Source organism: Cephus cinctus, unplaced genomic scaffold, assembly GCF_000341935.2.
Source record: "Cephus cinctus unplaced genomic scaffold, Ccin1 Ccin1_scaffold0168, whole genome shotgun sequence".
Taxonomy (NCBI): Eukaryota; Metazoa; Arthropoda; class Insecta; order Hymenoptera; family Cephidae; genus Cephus; species Cephus cinctus.
Window position 1 is genome coordinate 3,700,111 of NW_014332892.1, and position 18,169 is coordinate 3,718,279.

General features: G+C 40.3%; 3 protein-coding genes across 8 annotated transcripts; 2 read left to right on the forward strand and 1 right to left on the reverse strand.

Annotated features, from left to right (window-relative positions):
- The first annotated feature begins 222 nt into the window (after positions 1-222).
- LOC107264285 (arginase, hepatic) lies at positions 223-2,450 on the forward strand. Its single transcript, XM_015732388.2, has 8 exons — positions 223-248; positions 367-499; positions 841-913; positions 1,113-1,318; positions 1,379-1,542; positions 1,612-1,727; positions 1,842-1,964; positions 2,051-2,450. The coding sequence occupies exons 1-8, from the start codon at positions 238-240 to the stop codon at positions 2,284-2,286; spliced, it is 1,062 nt and encodes a 353-aa protein (XP_015587874.2). The 5' UTR covers positions 223-237; the 3' UTR covers positions 2,287-2,450.
- A 134-nt stretch (positions 2,451-2,584) lies between these two features.
- On the forward strand, positions 2,585-11,731 carry LOC107264221 (nucleoprotein TPR). Of its 2 annotated transcripts, none has more exons than XM_015732240.2 (4): positions 2,585-3,068; positions 3,304-3,466; positions 3,539-10,281; positions 10,354-11,731. In XM_015732240.2, exons 1-4 carry the CDS (start codon positions 2,903-2,905, stop codon positions 10,470-10,472), a joined length of 7,191 nt encoding a protein of 2,396 aa, XP_015587726.1. In that variant the 5' UTR covers positions 2,585-2,902; the 3' UTR covers positions 10,473-11,731. The 2 variants fall into 2 exon arrangements, with proteins under 2 accessions (XP_015587726.1, XP_024937433.1); XM_025081665.1 differs by having other exon boundaries at positions 2,929-3,068; positions 3,330-3,466.
- Positions 11,732-12,544: 813 nt separating this feature from the next.
- Positions 12,545-16,107, reverse strand: LOC107264223 (phosphotriesterase-related protein). 5 transcript variants are annotated; one of them, XR_001536875.2, is made up of 9 exons: positions 15,966-16,107; positions 15,732-15,891; positions 15,452-15,642; positions 15,223-15,381; positions 14,985-15,149; positions 14,710-14,927; positions 13,801-14,645; positions 13,348-13,524; positions 12,545-13,212 (listed from the first exon to the last, which is right to left on the reverse strand). XR_001536875.2 is itself a non-coding variant. In XM_015732243.2 (7 exons), exons 1-7 carry the CDS (start codon positions 15,988-15,990, stop codon positions 14,514-14,516), a joined length of 1,050 nt encoding a protein of 349 aa, XP_015587729.1. In that variant the 5' UTR covers positions 15,991-16,107; the 3' UTR covers positions 13,695-14,513. The 5 variants fall into 5 exon arrangements, 2 of the variants coding, with proteins under 2 accessions (XP_015587729.1, XP_015587730.1); XR_001536877.2 differs by having other exon boundaries at positions 13,348-13,527; XR_001536876.2 differs by having other exon boundaries at positions 13,348-13,629.
- Positions 16,108-18,169: the final 2,062 nt, after the last annotated feature.

Sequence of the window (18,169 nt, forward strand, 5' to 3'; positions counted from 1 at the left end):
ATTTCTGGTATGTAATTAAATATTTACAATGAGCTAAGTGCAGAGTCAACGCTTCACAAGTGTATATAATTCTTTCCAAACGTACACTTGTGATTATTCGAGTTCTCAACATGATTAAAAAATCGGTCATGAAACTATCGTGAAGCTATGAATATACAAGTCACTCTCATCGTTTCAGCAGAATAATATTAGAATATCATGAGTATCCAGAATATCACCATCGCTACTTAGTTATCAATGACAGTTGTGTAAGAAACATTTTTTTAAGACAAATATGGTAAATGAATGGCTCTGCGCAAAATCGTATAAGCGCGATATCGCTAGAACCGTAGGGTATAGGTCATGCACAGTGTTTTTACATTTAAGATGTGATGTCGTCTTGAGAATCCGCAAGAGCAGTAGAAAAATGTTATCCAGACTACGACATATTTTTAAGAAAGCTGGAGATAGACATTATGGAAAAGTCGGTGTGATAGGAGTACCTTTTGAAAAAGGACAGGTATGTAAGTCTTCTTCAGTTTTCTTTTTCATTATTTTACTACAACTTATGTTAACTTAAAATAAACATCAAGTATTTCTTAATAATGGTATTGCTTTCCTATCTCTTCGGCTATTTTTGAGTAAATTATGCATCATTAGTGATAATAGTTTCAAATATATTTTTAGAAATTTGTATTTAATTTTGATATATTCTGAAAGTCAGGATGCTGTACTGTACTATGTGAAAACAAAACGATAAGCTAATCAGACTATTGTGAAATTTTATAAGACGTATGATGAACTTAAATTCTTCATAATATATTCTTGATTGATGTATAACAATATTTTTTTTTTGTATAGACTAAAGAAGGTGTAGCACGTGGCCCAGAGGTAATACGAGCAGCTGGATTAATAAATGAGTTACAGAATTTAGGTATGTAGTTAGGAAATATAACTTTTTTCTTTACTGTTTATATTTTAACTGTTTCACTTTGCTTTCTGTGTTTAAACGCGGAATAAGATGAATTTATAAATTGTGCAATTTCAGTGCAATTTTGATACTTATACATTGAGACTATTGCTTAACTGAAAAAAAGAATAATATAATTAATGTGTTATTATTATTTTAAAAGGTATCGATGTAGTGGACTATGGGGATGTTTCTTATGAAATAGAAAAAATTGCCGGTGTTGTAAATATGCCACATTTGGATCACATAGCTGCTTGTACAAAAAAAGTGTCCGAAGTTGTTCAAGATATTATGAAGGATAATCGAAGAATCCTTACTTTAGGTGGTGATCATAGTTTGGGAGTTGGAACTATAGATGGTCATGTTAAGGTAATTTTGAAAATCATTAAATAAAAATGATGAGTAGTTAAGGAAGTTATATCTTCGAAGGCTAAAAAAGATGTGGCTGTTTTATGGATTGATGCACATGCTGATTTGAATACCAATAAAACCAGTAAAAGCGGTAATGTTCATGGTATGCCAGTTGCTCTATTGACTTCAGAATTATCAGATTATTGGCCCCATCTTCCTGGCATGGATTGGCAGATGCCAATGTATGTATTTTTTTTTCCAAATTACTTTGATAGTAAAAATTATTTCTTAAGCACAAACTGTTTTTTCAGGCTGTCAATAAGAAATGTAGCATATGTGGGTCTGAGATCAGTAGATCGATATGAAAGACTGGTCATTGAAAAATTTGGAATTACAGCATTTGGAATGGAGGATGTTGAAAGATATGGTAACGTTATTGAATTATTCCTCTGCAAACACCATAGGTAGTATACTATGCAGTATATCCACCAGAGGAATAAACAAGAAAATATAATAGAAATTTCTATAAATCCCTTTTTAGGTATCCATGATGTAATTGCTATGGCTTTAAAAAAAATTGATCCAGATAATATAAAATCATTGCATGTTAGTTTCGATATAGATTCACTTGATCCTTTAGAAGCACCAAGTACAGGAACTGCAGGTAAACTGCAAAAATCATTATATTAAAATTATGTTGAATGATTTTTTCATATTCACCCATAACAATAATGAAATGAAAATTTACAGTGCGTGGTGGACTTTCTTTAAGGGAAGGTATTCATCTCATGGAAGAATTGTATCGAACAAACAGACTGAATGCTGTAGACTTAGTCGAGGTGAATCCTAAGATAGGTGATGAACGCAGTATAAGTTTAACAGTAGGAGCTGCTTTGCATATAATACAAGCTGGCTTTGGTTATACTAGACGTGGACTTAAAGTACCCAAAGGAGTTACAGATATGCCTTTACAGACATTCCGATAATCGTATATTGAACTAATCATTTTTTTAAAATTATCAATATATATTTTTGAATAAAGAATATACCTTTACGGTCCGAAACGTAGTCAATTTTATACTTTTCATTTAAATTCGATACAATGTTAACGTATAATCTTAAATCAATAAAGTAAAACCATAATCTCTTTCTTTCTGTCCCAATATTTATTTTTGCCACTTTTCACAGCACTGATGTTGAAGACAAATACATAAGTACTTAAAACTTCATCCGCCCTACCCGCCAATTGCAATGAACCATTTTGAATTAGGCATACATAGGTGGCATCACTAGTGCTTAGTATTAAATGGGAAGATGTTATTGGTCACAAAAAAATACATAGCTGAGAGACAGCCAATAGCGTGCTTTCTTTCTCCGACTGTTGATTTGCGCACATAACCTAACCTAATACTATACAATACTCTGGCTTTTTTGGGATCTTTCGGAAACTGTATACAGGGCACCATTTTGTTCCCTAAATCGACAAGATTACAGGCATTACCGGTACTTATAGCGATCTACAAACCGCCAAAACGTCGCGTTAAAGTGCGTTAATGAAGTAACTAACGAAATTTACACATCTGTTGGACATTGAGTATAGAAATGACGGAGGAGAGTGAGCATAATGTGCTCAAAAATCTTTTAACTCTTGAAGAATTTACTCAGATACCGGAGGAAATAGCCAAAAAACTAAAATCGTATTTCAACGAAAAGTTTGAAGAATTCATCACCGCTAAAGCCGTTTTCGAGACCGGTCGGCAAAACCAAGGTATATAACTTTTTACAGTTTGTGAATTATTATTTGGTATTGATGTTTGCATCAGTTCAAAGTGGATGGTCAATTTTCTTTGCACGCTATTTAAAATTTCTTTACCTTAACGTATTGTTCCATGAACTTAGAAGTGTATACAATTTTTTTAAATCTATAAATACTGGGTTCAAGTCAGCATCTAACGTTGTTCTTACGTGAAAGTTTGTTAGACGTTTAATTGATATGATTGTAGAAAAAACCTTAAATGATTTACAAAAGGATCATGCGGAACAGAAACTCGACTTGGACGAATGTAAGGGAAAGCTAGATTTGGCTGAAAAATATATAAAAGAATTAGAAGGCAAAGTTGACGATGCTAAAAGAGATATATTTAAACTACAAGAATCTGTAAAGAGGTGAGTTGTTTTATATAAGGAAAAGTATATTCTTATGTTTAGAATTATATTTTAGGGTATATTATTTTTTAGACTCGAGAAGGAAAATGCAGAATTACGCAGACAAAGGGACGCGGTGTCCGACGAAAGAGATGCCTTACAATTACAGATTGAACGACGTGACGCAGAGGTGGAAAGAATGCGCACTGAGCTTACATCTCTTGGTAATCAATTGCAAGCAGCAGTCACTGCAAAGTGTCAGGCTTTTGCAGAAATGGAGGAAGTCAGAAGTCGTGACATGACATTAGATTTCAAAGAGAAACGGCTTGATCAAGAGAGAACTCTTTTCGCCCAGCAAATGGCTGGTTTGGAGGAGGAACTGGCAAAACGAACTGCGGAGTTACAGGCAGCCAGAGCAGAAGCTTCATCCCGTGCACTTCTAACGGATACACGGCTGACCCAACGCGACGAGGAGCTTCGTATTGCAAATGAGAGTGCAGCTCAGATGCGTGAAGCCCATACAACATTACAAAGACGATGTGACGAACTTGCACAGAAGCTCGAGGAACAGAGGACGCACGAACTCTCAATGCATGCCTCCTACAGGGAGGAAGTAGGAGCCCAAACGAGACTTGCAGATCTTTACAAGGAAATGGCTAACGAAGCAACTGGAAAGGCTGACGAATTTAGTAATGCAGTGAAAGAGCTTCAGGAACTTTTGGAACAAGCTACCGAACAGTATGGCCTGCTTGAGACAAAACATAATGAACTTCAAGCTCAGCACGAAGAGGACCTTGCTGAGAAGCAACAGAAGATTGAGGCCTTGGCCAAGGAACTTGAACATGCAAATGAATTACTAAAGAATATCAAACAAGAACGACTCGATCAAGCTGTAGAACAATTGGCACCAACCGCCGCCATTGCCAGCAGAGTACTGAAAAAAGGTCTGACTCTAACTCAGATTTACACTCAACTTGTTGAAGCCACTAATGAATTAGCACTGGAGCGCGAAGAAAATGAACGACTCAAATCACAAATGGAAATTATTTTACGTGAATTGGAAGAGAAGGCTCCAGTACTTCAACAACAGAATAAGGACTATGAAACGGCGGTTGCCAACGTAGCAACTCTGTCCCAAAGACTGGATGATCTCCTCGCTGAGAATCATCGGCTACGAGAAGATACCGACAAGACGAAGACTATGGCTAACCATCAGCTCAGAGAAAATCAGAGACTCAAGACTGAATTGGCTGACTTGGCCCGACAGGTCTGTTTCCTCTTGAAGGAGGTGCAAGAAAGCCGAGGTGGTGCCCCGATTCCTACGAATGACCTATCTTCTTCCATGATGGATATCGATGATCTTGCATCCTCTCAAATAATCAGTAAGAAACTAGTGACCTTCCGAGATATTGAAGAACTCCAGGAAAACAATCAAAAGTTGCTGTCGATCGTCAGGACTCTGTCATCCAGACAGGAAGAGATAGAACGAGCCACCGATGAAATTAATTCTGGCGAGATGAAAGAGAAGCTAGATAGATACCTGGAACAGCTGGCAGAAATGCAAGCAGCACAAGACAGACAAGCAAAAATGTTGGACGGTCTTCTCCGTCAGCGTGACATGTACAAGAGTATGTATCAGCAGTGCCTGAACCAGGCATCCAACAAAACAGACCGAAATTCCTCCTCCAGAATAGATGGAGAAAGTTCTGAATCGCAAACGGATGACAAGAAAACGGAGGCCGAAAAACGGAAGGAAGAACAGAGCACTGAGCAGGACAAGGAAGCTCAGAGGAAACTTGCTGAAGTGGAGATTAAACTGAAGCAAGTATCAGATGAGTATGAAACTTACAAAAAGGAGAGAGGCGCGCACGAGTCTATGCTTACAGAAGAAGCAGAGCGTCTAAGGAAGGAAGCAGAAGCAAATTCCGCTCGTTGCTGCCGACTAAAAGCACAACTGGATTCGGCGAACGAGCGGTTCCATCTTCTGCAGGCAAATGTTACTTCATACAAGTCGCAGATAAAGATCCTCGAAGAAAAATGTAACAACTATAGTACAACTATAGGAAAACACGAGCAGAGCATTATGATGTTGAAGGACGAGACTCTGACTGCTCAGACGAAACTGTCTCGTGCCGAGGTACAGTTGGAAAATTTACGACAGGAACGGCAACTTCTGCGGGACTCGGAAGGACGTCTTCTTAAGGAACGTGAAGTCCTTCAACGGGAAAGACAGACTCAGGCGCTACTAAGAGCCGACGTGGAAGCCATTAAAGCTAGCTTGGAACGTGCTCAGGCTGAAGGTCAGTTACGGGCTGAACAAAGATTGGACGATGCTACCAGAGAATGCGCTGCTCTTCGTCGTCGTCTACAGGAGGAACAGGATCGTTTCAGGGAACTCGCATCGCATTTAGAAAGACAACTTACAGCTGCACAGCAACGTCTAACCGAAGAACGTACCTTGGCTGAGCGTACTCGTGCAGAATTGGAGGAGGCGCGTGCTCTAGAGGTCGAGAATTCACGACGTATCGAGGAACTCGGTGCAAAATTAAGACAGGCTGCTGCACATTCCATTGCCAAACCCATCACCGGTGACGAGAGTCTCACCAAGAGACTGAAGGAACTCGAGATGCAGTTGGCTAGCAGTCAGGCTGAAGTAAAGTCACTGTCGGAACAGTTGAGAGCTGCTCGTCAACAGAGTCAACAATACTGCGACATTGCCGAGAGCGCTGAGACCCAATTGCGAGAATTGACAGCTGAGCACAACAGAGCTCGCGAGGAACTTGAAACAGCTTTGAAGAACGCACAAAACAATGTGATTAATTTCGAGAAGAGAGTGAAGGAACTTGAAGAGGAACTTGCCAAAGTGTCCAGTGGACGTCAGGAGACGGATTCGGAACTTCGTGAAAAATTGGCAGCTGCTGAAATGAAGTTGGAAGAATTGGATGAGGTTAAGGGTGAGTTGGAGCTGATGAAGAGTGATCTTCAGAGTGCATCAGCGGCCGCCAAGGAGGCCGAAGAGAAATACGGCAGGGAGATGGTGCTTCATTCGGCCGATCTGCAAACCCTGGCAAAACTTAAAGAAGACTGGAGCACCGTTGCTGAGAAAATCGCGGTTCTTACGCGTGAAAGAGATGCTGCCACTGAAGCTCTTCAACTGGAGAAAACAGCATGGCAGGAAAGGGAACAACGGTTACGAGATGAGATCCTGGAGATGCAAAAGAGGGTTCAAGATCTGGATGCCCAGAATGCACTGCTTCATGATCAAATTCAAGAACTGAGTGATAGAGCAGCAATAATGCAGAGTCAGCAGTCGAAATCCAGCCAGGAGAGTCCAGATACCAGCCTAGAAGCGATGAATCGCAGCTTCAGCGGTCTCGAAGAGGATTCCAATTCAGCGGAGCAGCTCCTACGCGTGATGAAGTATTTGAGACGTGAGAAGGATTTGGCAGTGGCGAAATTCGATGTTCTTAGGGCTGAGAACCTGAGACTCAAATCCCAGGCGGAGGTATATGAGAAACGACTGAAGGAGACTGAGGCACTCCTTAATTCCGAAAGAGAAAAATCCGAGATTGATGTGGTGACGACGTCCAAGCATGCAGAACTCTTGCGCAAGGTAGAAACTCTAAATGCTATTGCTGATTCCAATAGGATTCTTCGTGAAGAGAGGGATACTCTGAGTGCAAAGGTCACCGAGCTTTCAGCGAAAGTAACAGCCCTCTCCGAAGAAGTTGTACCACTTCGTGAGAAGGCTAGAGATCTATCTGCCAAAACAGAGGGTCTTATGCAAGAAAATTCTGGACTCAAAGGTGAAGCAACGAGATGGCGTCAGAGAGCTAACACCCTTATTGAAAGAGCCAATAAAGCCAGTCCTGAGGATTGGCGAAGACTACAGACAGAACGTGAAAATCTCAGTAAATTATTGACGTCCGAACGAGAAACACATGCCAGAAGAACAGACGAACTAAATGCTATAAAAGCTGAGAAGGCTAGATTGGAGGAACAAGTTGTTCAGTGGCAGAAACAGGTGCAAGCTCAGAGTGAACAGATTTCCAGGATGTCAGAGGAGACTCGCAAACTAGGACAAGATTTGAACGAAGCCATTGCCGATTCAACTACTAAGGACAAGGATCTTGGCAGCTTGCGTAAAGAATTAAGTGACAAAGAGGCTACTCTGAATGACATCAAGAACAAAGAAATTCAGATCCGAAAGATCGCTAAGAAATATAAGACTCAGTTCGAGGAACTCGCTAGATCTGTCGAGGAGGAGAAGACGAAATTAGAAGAATCCAAGGCATCCGGTACAAATGCCGGAAACGAGGATACATCCCAAGCAGCCCAAGAACGCGAAGATCAGCTAAGGGAAGAAGGTAGACAGGAACTTCGTCAAGCAAACGTTGAACTGACGACCAAGATCGATGAGCTAACTCGCCAATTGAATGCAGTACAAAGTGAAGCAGAGGCGCTCAAGAGAGAAATAGAAAACATAAACAAAATCAGCGTAGAAAAAGAAGAGAGGGCCAAGCAAGTACTCAAGGGTGCCAGGACCAAGATAATGCAATTGACTGAGTCCAATAAAGTCTGCGAGAAGGAATTGAACGATTTGAAATCCAAAATTGATTCCAGTGCTAACGAGTCAGATAGCTCGGAGCACGATGCTAGATTGGCGGCAATAAAATCACAAATGGAAGGCAGAATATCGAGATTAGAACATGAAAAGTCCGAGGTCCATGCCGAGAAGGAAGCTCTTCTTCAGAGAGTGACCCAGCTCCAGAGACAATTGGCTGCTGGAGTTGGGGGAGTCAGTGCTACCACTGAGCCACCAACTGCTAATATAAAACCAATGTCTGCTCGCGCAGAAACTCCTTTGGCTAGTATTCGACCGATGAGTGTTGTTGTACAATCTAGAACAGCAGCAGTTTTACCTACAACAGCAACAGCACCTGTTCTAGTGGCACCGCAACAGCAGCAGCAGCAACAGCAGCAGGCTGTTCATACGACAGAGACGAGTTCGCCCACCAGCAGTCATACAGATTATCAACCAGCTAGCACCAGTAGCTCCTCTCAAACGGCAGCTGGTAATTTGAGACAACTGGCTGTGCAGCCACAGTTGAGCGAATCGGCCGAATCTACTCAGAGAGAAGATCCTGAGAGTGCGGAGGGATTGATTCGACAGGAGCAGCAGTGTCAACAGCAGCAACAGCAGCAACAACAGCAGCAGACAGTGGCTCTGGTAAGTCCGAGAGTTGAGCAGCAACAACAACAACAACAACAACAAGCTGCAGCTAGCGATCAACAGCAAACAGTGGCAAGTAGTTCTACACAGTCGGTGAGTACTTCTCAAGCATCGACAGGGCACAAAAGACCTAGGAGTCTTGAATCCCCGGCTTCAGGTTCTGGAGTTGTAAATACGGGGGATCATAGTAGGTCAGAGCAGCTTCCAAGCCCTAAGGCGAAAAGAAGTAGGCAACAGGAAGTGATGCCTACAGCTGCTGCAAGTGCATCGGAAGTGGAGTACCAAGTTCCTACTTCGAGTCAGAGAGATCAGGATGAGGAAGTTGAGGAAGGCTGTGTTGTGGTGGTTGATTGTGATGAAGGTGAAGGTGGTGGAGCACATCAGGCGCAGGAGGAAGAAGAATTTGATAACGATCCTTACGAGGAAATGGAAGAAGAGGAAGAATTACCATATGGCGTTGAAGTTGAGGTCGAGGGTGATAATAATGAGGTTGAAATTATTATGGAGGAAGATTCGACGAGTGTCGAAGTACCTAGGCAAGCACAGCCAACGATACTTACTAATCAACAGCAACAGCAATCTGAAGCTATCAGCAGTGCTGGTCCTACCGGAGAACCAGCGTCTTCCTTTGCAGCAAGATCATCCAGAGGAATTGCTCCAATGCCTAGACAGCAGCAGCAACAACAGCAGCATCTCCTTCTACCTCAGCAAGGATATGAGGATGCTGGAGACGATAGTATAGTTCCTAGTACACCCACGTTATTTGTCCCCCGCCGAGGAGATAGTTTCGGTGAGGCTGTGAGTTCTCCCCAAGTGCCACAAGGTAGCTTTACATTTGGTGATCCTGCGCCACCTTCTACTGCATCTTCGACACCTGCCCTAGCTACACCTACCGGAGCTGCTACGAGAACAATGTTCGGTTCCTCTGGGTCTGGCGTGGCTCAGGTAGTTCAGGAAGGAATGGACGACACCAGGATGGACCTTACGCAATTAGAAGATGGTGGAACAGGGCGCAGCGTTCCCACGACCCCCCTTCAAGTCTCGCCAGCCGCTGATCTACCTCCTTCCACTAGTAGTAGTGGTCCATCCGAGGAACAGGAAACTCCCGTTTCGGGCACAGCGGTTACAGCTACCAGAACAACCAGTAGCGATATTACCGAGGATACTGCGATACCGAGTATTCGCATCGTCACCGCAGATGAGCAGGAACATTCGCAGCTGGAAGTGGTCGTGGAAACTGATAGTGCTACTCCTGCAGATGGCGTAACTTCTGATAGTGAAAAACGACCTGAAGCAGCTGGAGCTACAGCTTCAGGGACAGTCGACGATGACGTCGCCGACACTGGTGCCGAAGCTACAGAAGATCCTGGTAGCGAAGTCACGGAAGAGGATCCGGAGGAGGAGAGTAGAGAAGCCGAGGCATCACCTTCGAGTAACACCAGACAGAGAGCTCTGGCTGCTGCGGCCGCCGCAGCTGCAGCCGCAGGCAATAACGCAACTCCGAACAGAGATTCAAACACAAGAAGATCTACGCGAACTCCGTTCAGAGCAGCTCGTGGACAGCGACCTACTCCCATCGTCTGGGACAATCAACCGGGACGAGGTACGTTATAGAATTACGAAATTCCTTATTAAAATATATGGTCTTTACTATGTATATAATCTTATTTTTAAGGACAAGGCGTAATGCGTGGACATGCTACAAGGGGAAGTGGGCCAGTCGGTGATGGCGGAAGAGGACGTGGCACTAGAGGAAGACGTATGCGCTCCAAGTATCCTTACTCACGTTTCTAGAATCCCACAATTATGTGTATATATAGAGAGGATATTGTGGTTTGGTAATATCGAAAGTGAGCATCGAGATTGTTCGTTTGAGCTTCGATTTACAATGTCATTCGAGTAACTCTTATCATTGCATTTTCGGACTTTATCTAATTCTCGTTCGTTTATTTGTGGAAATCATTAGTAGCCACGCTCTTCACATGAGTATGTAAGTCTACGAGAAAGACAAAAATGTTGTTTAAGTAGTATTGCCCTCATTTTAATACGTTGTTTAAGCCATTTTTTTGTCTACTATTAAACTATTTTCCATAAGAGAGTCGGCTACATTCCTATGAGGAAAAGTCCTGAACTTTTTGAACACGCTACAATTTATTATGCGTAGAATTCAATGTTAATCCAACGATGACCCCCTGATTAGTGATTATTAACTTTAGTGAAATGACATTTTACGGCATGAAAAGAGAAACAGCAAAAAATATTCGAAGAAGAACGACGGAAATTGACTTCTTTTCCTTCTTGATAAATACAGTCAAAGTATTTCATTCATGATCTATAAGGTGTAATATATTATATTGTAGACAGGATAATTTAATGTACGATTAACACGAAAAGAAATATTCTCCATTGAAGTCGCTTCGACTTGCATTTACCCAAGAGGAGAGTGACCAGTATAGAGTTGCTGGTCGTAAACTTTAAAAATAAAGTATGTTTGTACAATAAGTGGTTGAGGATTGCATAAAAAATTCAATTTATTTCCAGTCAAGTTAATAAATAAAGCAAAATTGATTGTTTCGCAATCAATAGCCGTTTTATAGAATAAATATTAAATATAATAAATAGAGTAGATTTTAAAGCGTTCTAATAAATAAATTTGCATAATATTTAATTATACGCTGAATATCTATAAATAAGTTGTGGCAGATCTAAGAAGTCTTAGGATTACGGAATAGCGCATATCACGTTATATGTTTCAGTCTCATTTTTTTTTGGTCGACCAGTGCTCGGTACGTCTCTTAATGTCATTTTCAAGGTTCAGTTCAAGGTCATGGATATGAGCCATCCGTACGAACAGAGTCTCATTCGATCAAGCAGACGATCGATTGTCCTTCAACAAAATTACTATAACGCGTGATCCTTCTTGATCGAGTTTTTCTTTTTCTTAGAGAAACGCAATTAAAGCATCTGATCGACCTAGCGATCTGAATATTATATACTAGATAAATTAGATGACACATTACACAGAATAGAAGAAATAAAAAAGATAACTAATACCCGTTTACTTGGAACGTCCCTGATTTTCATAATTGAATCGACGAATCGCGATCAACGCGATTCTAATTTTCTACAGAGATTAAAACGATTGAATCGGTAAATACTGTCCAGTAATTATACATAGCATCTCTCTTAGTTCCTCAAGGAATTACAACATAGCTGAATCTTGGAGTCTTCGGACTAGAGGACATCTTCGGTCTCAAACACGTCACTCGGGATGCTGTGGAGGATGTGAATATCTGATAGTCAGTCAGACAGCAAGTTATCGAGGAACAGGTGGGTCTCAGTGTTCCGTGAAAATAGTCGGATCAATTAACATTCTGGCGCCGGTATCTAAAGCCAACAATTCCCTTGGCCTTTAGCCAATTCACAACAAGGTTATAAAGATACAGTTAAATACGATATTCACTGTGCGGCGTTTACCCTGCTTTCTGACTAAGCATCACTGCTGTCTCAAGACTCAGTTCTCCTACTGAGATTAGCCGGTTTTGACTTTTGAACCCTTAAGGTACCGTAGATGTCCCATTTATGAACATCACTCGGCGCTTTCTCGTCTCCACGTCGTTTTTCCTTTCCATGCATTCACAACTACCGTGTTGCTCGACTCGGATCCATCTGTAGTCCGTCCGCCTTGTCACGAAATTCTTGATTTTCACCTGCATGTCTTCATAGTAAATGGCTTCGGGAACTGGTCCGCAAGTCATGAAATCAGTGCTGCAGCATCCGGCATGCTTGTCGCACGTACGGAGTACTACACAAACAGGATGATCCACGCTTTCCGATGTATTTTGATACATGTCTTCCATAAGTTCCGCCAGGTAATAAGATCGTTCTTGAGGATTGGTACACTTGAATATTATAGACATGTTCATAACTTGCTTAAAATGTATCTTTTTTATTTTCTTATCACCTGCGGACGGTGCGCATATCACTAATCGCTCAAAAGTCAGAAGAATGAGCACGTTCAGGGACCAAGAGATATTCATTGTGAAAAATATTTAATAAATATCGTAGACACTGGTGCTGAATTTCTCACTGGGATTTAACTTTCCTTATTTCTATTTTTGATCCTAATCTATTTTCATCACAGGGTTCACTTCGTATTATTTTACTTTTACTCGTATCACCTGCCCGTTGCACGAGACTGATCTTTAATCTACTTCTTATTAGGATCTTCAATGATTCCACTAAGTAGTCGTCGGGCGGCGAATCAAGAGTGAATTGACTTTCGTACTGTACGACTTATTTATACATCAACGAGGACTGCTTTACTAGACTGGCATACACGTGCTACCGGCCGACCACAATTTTCAAGTGGTAGAAAGAGAGGGGGGACTATGCAGAAGCATGGTGTTGAGATTTACCTACGCACGCGATAAAGAATTTCCATACGTGATGCAACGTCTTGGGAATTGCCGGCTATGCGACAACCCTTTTCCTTCTTGGTATACCTATATTGCATTCTTGTGTAGCACTGTCTCTGTGGAAACGAGAAAGCTCGTTAGAAAAGTTACCTAGCTTAGAGTATTTCACTAATATGCAAAATCCAATGAAAACTTCACAATAAATAATATCATTAATTTGCTTTTAAATTATTTAAGAAATATCAGCTTACTTTGTCGTTTGTTACCGATTATTCAGTACTACTGATGGTCGACGGTTTGTCTCTCAATTTTTTGTATACCTTCCTTTGACTTATTTCGCAATACTTTTGACAGTCAAACACAACTGTATCCAGGTCCATATGGTCTGGACGACTCCATTGGCATGTGTGAACAAAGTATTTCCTCGGCTGCTGAAACGAATGTATGTACACAGCACACCTCGGATAAGATAATGTATCAGACAACTGACTGTGCATCGATTATTGTTGAAAACATTGCAGAGTCTCTCGCTCCTGATTATACAGAATGTTATATAAAATAAAATTACATGGAAGAGTATAGACAATCAAATAATAAATTACAGTAGTTTATGGAAGAACGCCAGCTCTTCCCAATTATTTTATTATCAATATTATTAATATTCATAAGGAATAGTAATGAAAAAGTTTCTAGGAAATACATACACTTCTTCGTTCTCTCTGATGCATCTTATTGTTATAATTGTCCTAATTATAATTTTCTTTTGCTTTTTTTTCCGTCCTCTGATTTATTGCGCCAAGACATTCGTTAGGAACTTATTCTGCAGAATTTATCCTGATATGCTGTGTCTCGTTTCCTTGTTATATCCTGTTTTAACGATGTTCGGTTTTATTCTTAATTTAGAATAATTTATGCATAAAAGAGGAACCGGATGAAGGGGACATCCCACGCTCGAAGACCGGTCTGTCTGATAGTTCCTTTTGCTTTTAATAACGGTCAAGAACGCGTCAATCCGTATTTGACTCATGCCTGTGATTCATCTTACGAGAAACATTTCATTATTTCGTGTCGGTTTCCACATGTCGAATACTTTCCTGCATGCCAATAGGTCAGTCACTCGTAAAGTAATAAAGACTATGTATGTAAAAAAAAAGTAATAATAGGCAGTCTGAGCAATGACTAAGATTCGGACATAAACATATAAGCCTTTTTAGGCGTTTTGTTACGAATATAAATAGTCTCGATCGACGTAGGTCGATTACAGTTTGAATTATGAAACATTGCACAACGTCTGGCTAAATTGAAAAAAAAACTGAAGAATCTATCCTTCGAGTGAGATATTTTTATGTTTCCTTGTAAAATGGAATAGTGTAATTAGCGATGCGGTAGGTGATGTTTAATACAAGAGTTAATGGATTCATGGCGACAACCAAGTCTTCGGATTCTCAATAGTGATTACGTCTATCTCATCTTGAGTAAATCCCTTGATGATCATTTTTGGTAAAACGTTATTGTATATATGCGAATATCCATGCCCTCCAAAATCGATCTAGAATTCGAAAAATTATTGTATAACCTTAATTTGTGAACTCTTCTTAATTAATATTACCAACCAGACGATGTTTCGTGTGAATGTCATGACTCAAGAGAATCCTATCCAGTTTTCCTTCGTCCCGTAGAAGCTTCACCCTGTCGATTCTCTGAGCATCGGACAGCATGTCGGTTGATGGATTCAGTTGATAATACGAGCACTCCGTACCGAAAAGATCATACTGACAGAAGCAACCAGACGTAGAAAATTCCAGCAAACTCTCCTCGGTAATGAAAGTGCCTAAAAATCCATACTGATTCAAATTGATAATTCATAATCATCTAATTAAAGACTTACGATCTAAGTGAGACATAATAGCTTTAGTGACAGCACCACCAGCTTCCATATAAAGTCGAATTATTTCAAACGGTGCCCTAGGATCTCGTCCAGGATGAAAACTCACAGGGCAACCGAGCTGGGCCTGAGCTTCACCAGCTGCTTGAATTGCTTTTCTCTCAAAGTCTGAATAGCAAAAAATCATTAATCAATATTTCAATAAATAGTTCAACAGTTACGGTGTTTGAACTACGTTTACCATCGATAGGCCAAGCGCTACCAACTTCTCCAATAAATCCAGCTTTAACTTCTGGATTCCCATTACATCCAATTGTCATTTCTTGCATAATAAGATCGTACATTTCTTCCTTACTCGCCGACAGCGCACTCTTGCTTTGCGTCAGAGAAACGTAATGACCTAATAAAGAAAATCACCGAAACGCATGACTCCCAGAGCTCGTTAAATCAAGCATACGAGGAATAACTACCAGTTCCGGTGATAACGTGTACGCCAGTTTCCAAGGAAATATTTTTCATCAAAGAAATGTCCCTTTTTATCCCGTGATTAGTATTCTCAACAATTGTTCCACCACCAAACTTTTTGAACAGCTTCACGTCTTTCAACACAGCCGCATGGGTATCGGGATCATTGAAAGTAATATTGTAATGGCTACCATACCTAATAGCAACAGTAACAACAATAATCAAAATAATAACTAAAAATTCAAAAACTCTACCAACGTACTTTTACTTTAATGTAAAACTTACGGATATTGCCTAACGTATCCTACATTACACAGCTCAATTTTCTTGTCTAAATCAGACTTAAGACTGTCCGGCGGTGGTGTATAAAATTTTTCAAAATCAAGTGCAAAATGTTCATGGGTCAAGGTTCTGCCAAGTTCAGATGGTCTCACTGGCCCCAATACTAGAAAAAAACACACAAACAAATAATCAAGTTAACATGCTTCAATTTTCTTCTTATGTTACGTATCGACTCACCAGTCTGTACGCTCGCTATATTCATCTTAGTTCCTCGTACCACGAAAACCTGATGATTCAACTAAATCAATTTGTCACCAAATTCCAGCTCGCTAATGAACGACAATGAAGCTGCGACGTCTTATGTAACGCAGGGCTTGTTCGTTGGATGATAACGCATACCATGCATTAATATCAGACCACATGAATTCTAAGGCAGAGATAAAAATAGCAAGTGACGATAATGGAATTGAAATATCGTAAAATCAGTAGCTGGTGTTACGTCCCACACCCTTGTTGTTATATTTCTATGGCCATCAAGAATCACAATGAAAAAGTATTATAATTATATCTAATTGTAATTAATATCCTAATGTCATACCAAATTATGTCAACAGTGAAAGTTTCAAATAAAAGATTCGATAGTAATACTCATGAAGATTCAAATTGCAGGGTACGATTTGGCGTATCGATTATCGAAAATACGTTACTTGTCAATCGATACAGTTGGAGCTTTGAAGATGCTAAGAAACCCTAGTCAAAAGTACCATAATTATGGTACTTAAGCTTAGCGATTGAGAGTAGAGTAGTTGGCTAGTTGACGCTGAAAGTAGTATAGTTGAAGTTACAATTGAAGGTGCAGTTCAGAGTTCAGTGGGCGAGTCATTGGAGGCCGATTTCGCTCACCAAAGTTAATCGAGATTCAACTGTAGACAGTAGCCAATCAGATGTCTGTATTTACGGAAATTCCAAATCTGATTAGCTAATTCCGACGATTAATCCTTGGTTAACTTAAGATGAAAACATATACCCGTAACCCACTTGTATTCTTCATTGGGAGTTCCCCATTTGAGAAACTTGGCTGTCTGATATTTCCTCATCCAACGCTTACCTGTCTGATACATTTTCCCCTCCATCGAAGTGCTTCGAGTGTATATAACACCTTGCATCCATTGCAATGGACAAAGCAAATGTCGACATTAAACCCCAACATGCATAACAGACTATTGTATTTACGATGCATGGGCATTTCAGGAGAATCACCATTCACGCAGTTGCGGGTTTCTGGCTATTAGGTGAAATCATGAATACCCTAAATATGAACGCACCTTCCCACACTACACTGGGTGGTTAGGAATACATTATACAGACATCGTGAATCGCCATTACTCACGTGTAATGGATATTCCTGAGTCCACACAGGATATATTGCTAACGTCATTCAGGTCTACGTTAGTCCCACTTACAGACGTCCTTTTTTTTCGTCTTTTCCACATTTTCCCTATTATTCATGCAATGTATTTTTAGTATGTTTCTGACAGTTTATTGACTTGAATAGGAGCTTCTTATTCATTCGTCAATCCTTGCTTGATCTTCCGGATTAGCGTTTGTAAAACTGGTAAGTATTTAATTTTATAATTATGGAGCAGTTGGATTTCTCCTTCCATTTTTTTTTCTTTTTGATACCACTCAATTTATTTTACACTTACAGGTATGATACCTCTATACAGGAGTACAACGTAGCACTACAATGCGTCTGGTAGCATCCAAATGGAATGACTGGATCTTGAAATACATTAGAGATTATATAACATACCTATATTTGAACAAGAGAAAGGGAATATACAATCCAATTATCTGTCACCGGTATCAATGAACAAGTATCAGCAAGGGTTACTAAATTTTCACATAATACACGTTGGCAAACACGTAAGAAAAGAACAACAAATTTTTCTTTTTTGATATACAAGTTATTGAGGAATTTGATCCAACTGGATCCAATTGGAAGGCTACCACGCGCAGGTACAATCCATCTGGATGGATCGTGGTAGTTGTGAAAGGCGAGTAAACTGAAACTCGTGTCTCTCGAACTATCGTGAAAGTACGAGGACGGGAAGCAACGAGAACGATTAAGACGAATGCGAATTAGAAGAGAATTCATATACGCCGTGGATAAAGAAAATGAGCTTGTTTGGAAAGAGGATAAATTTTCTATCGTCAATCGCAGTTTAAACATCGTAAGGTAAACGAGAAGCCAACGAGCGTAGCAAGAGCGCGAATACATGAGATTCCACAATTAGTAATGATCTCCATAATTAATTGTTTGATTTGTTCCGACAGTTTTTTTTTCGAGTTGTTAACCATACGTAATATAAAATACCATGCCCGCATGCAATGGGCGCATAGTACATATATGTATATATATTTATAAATATATATAGATA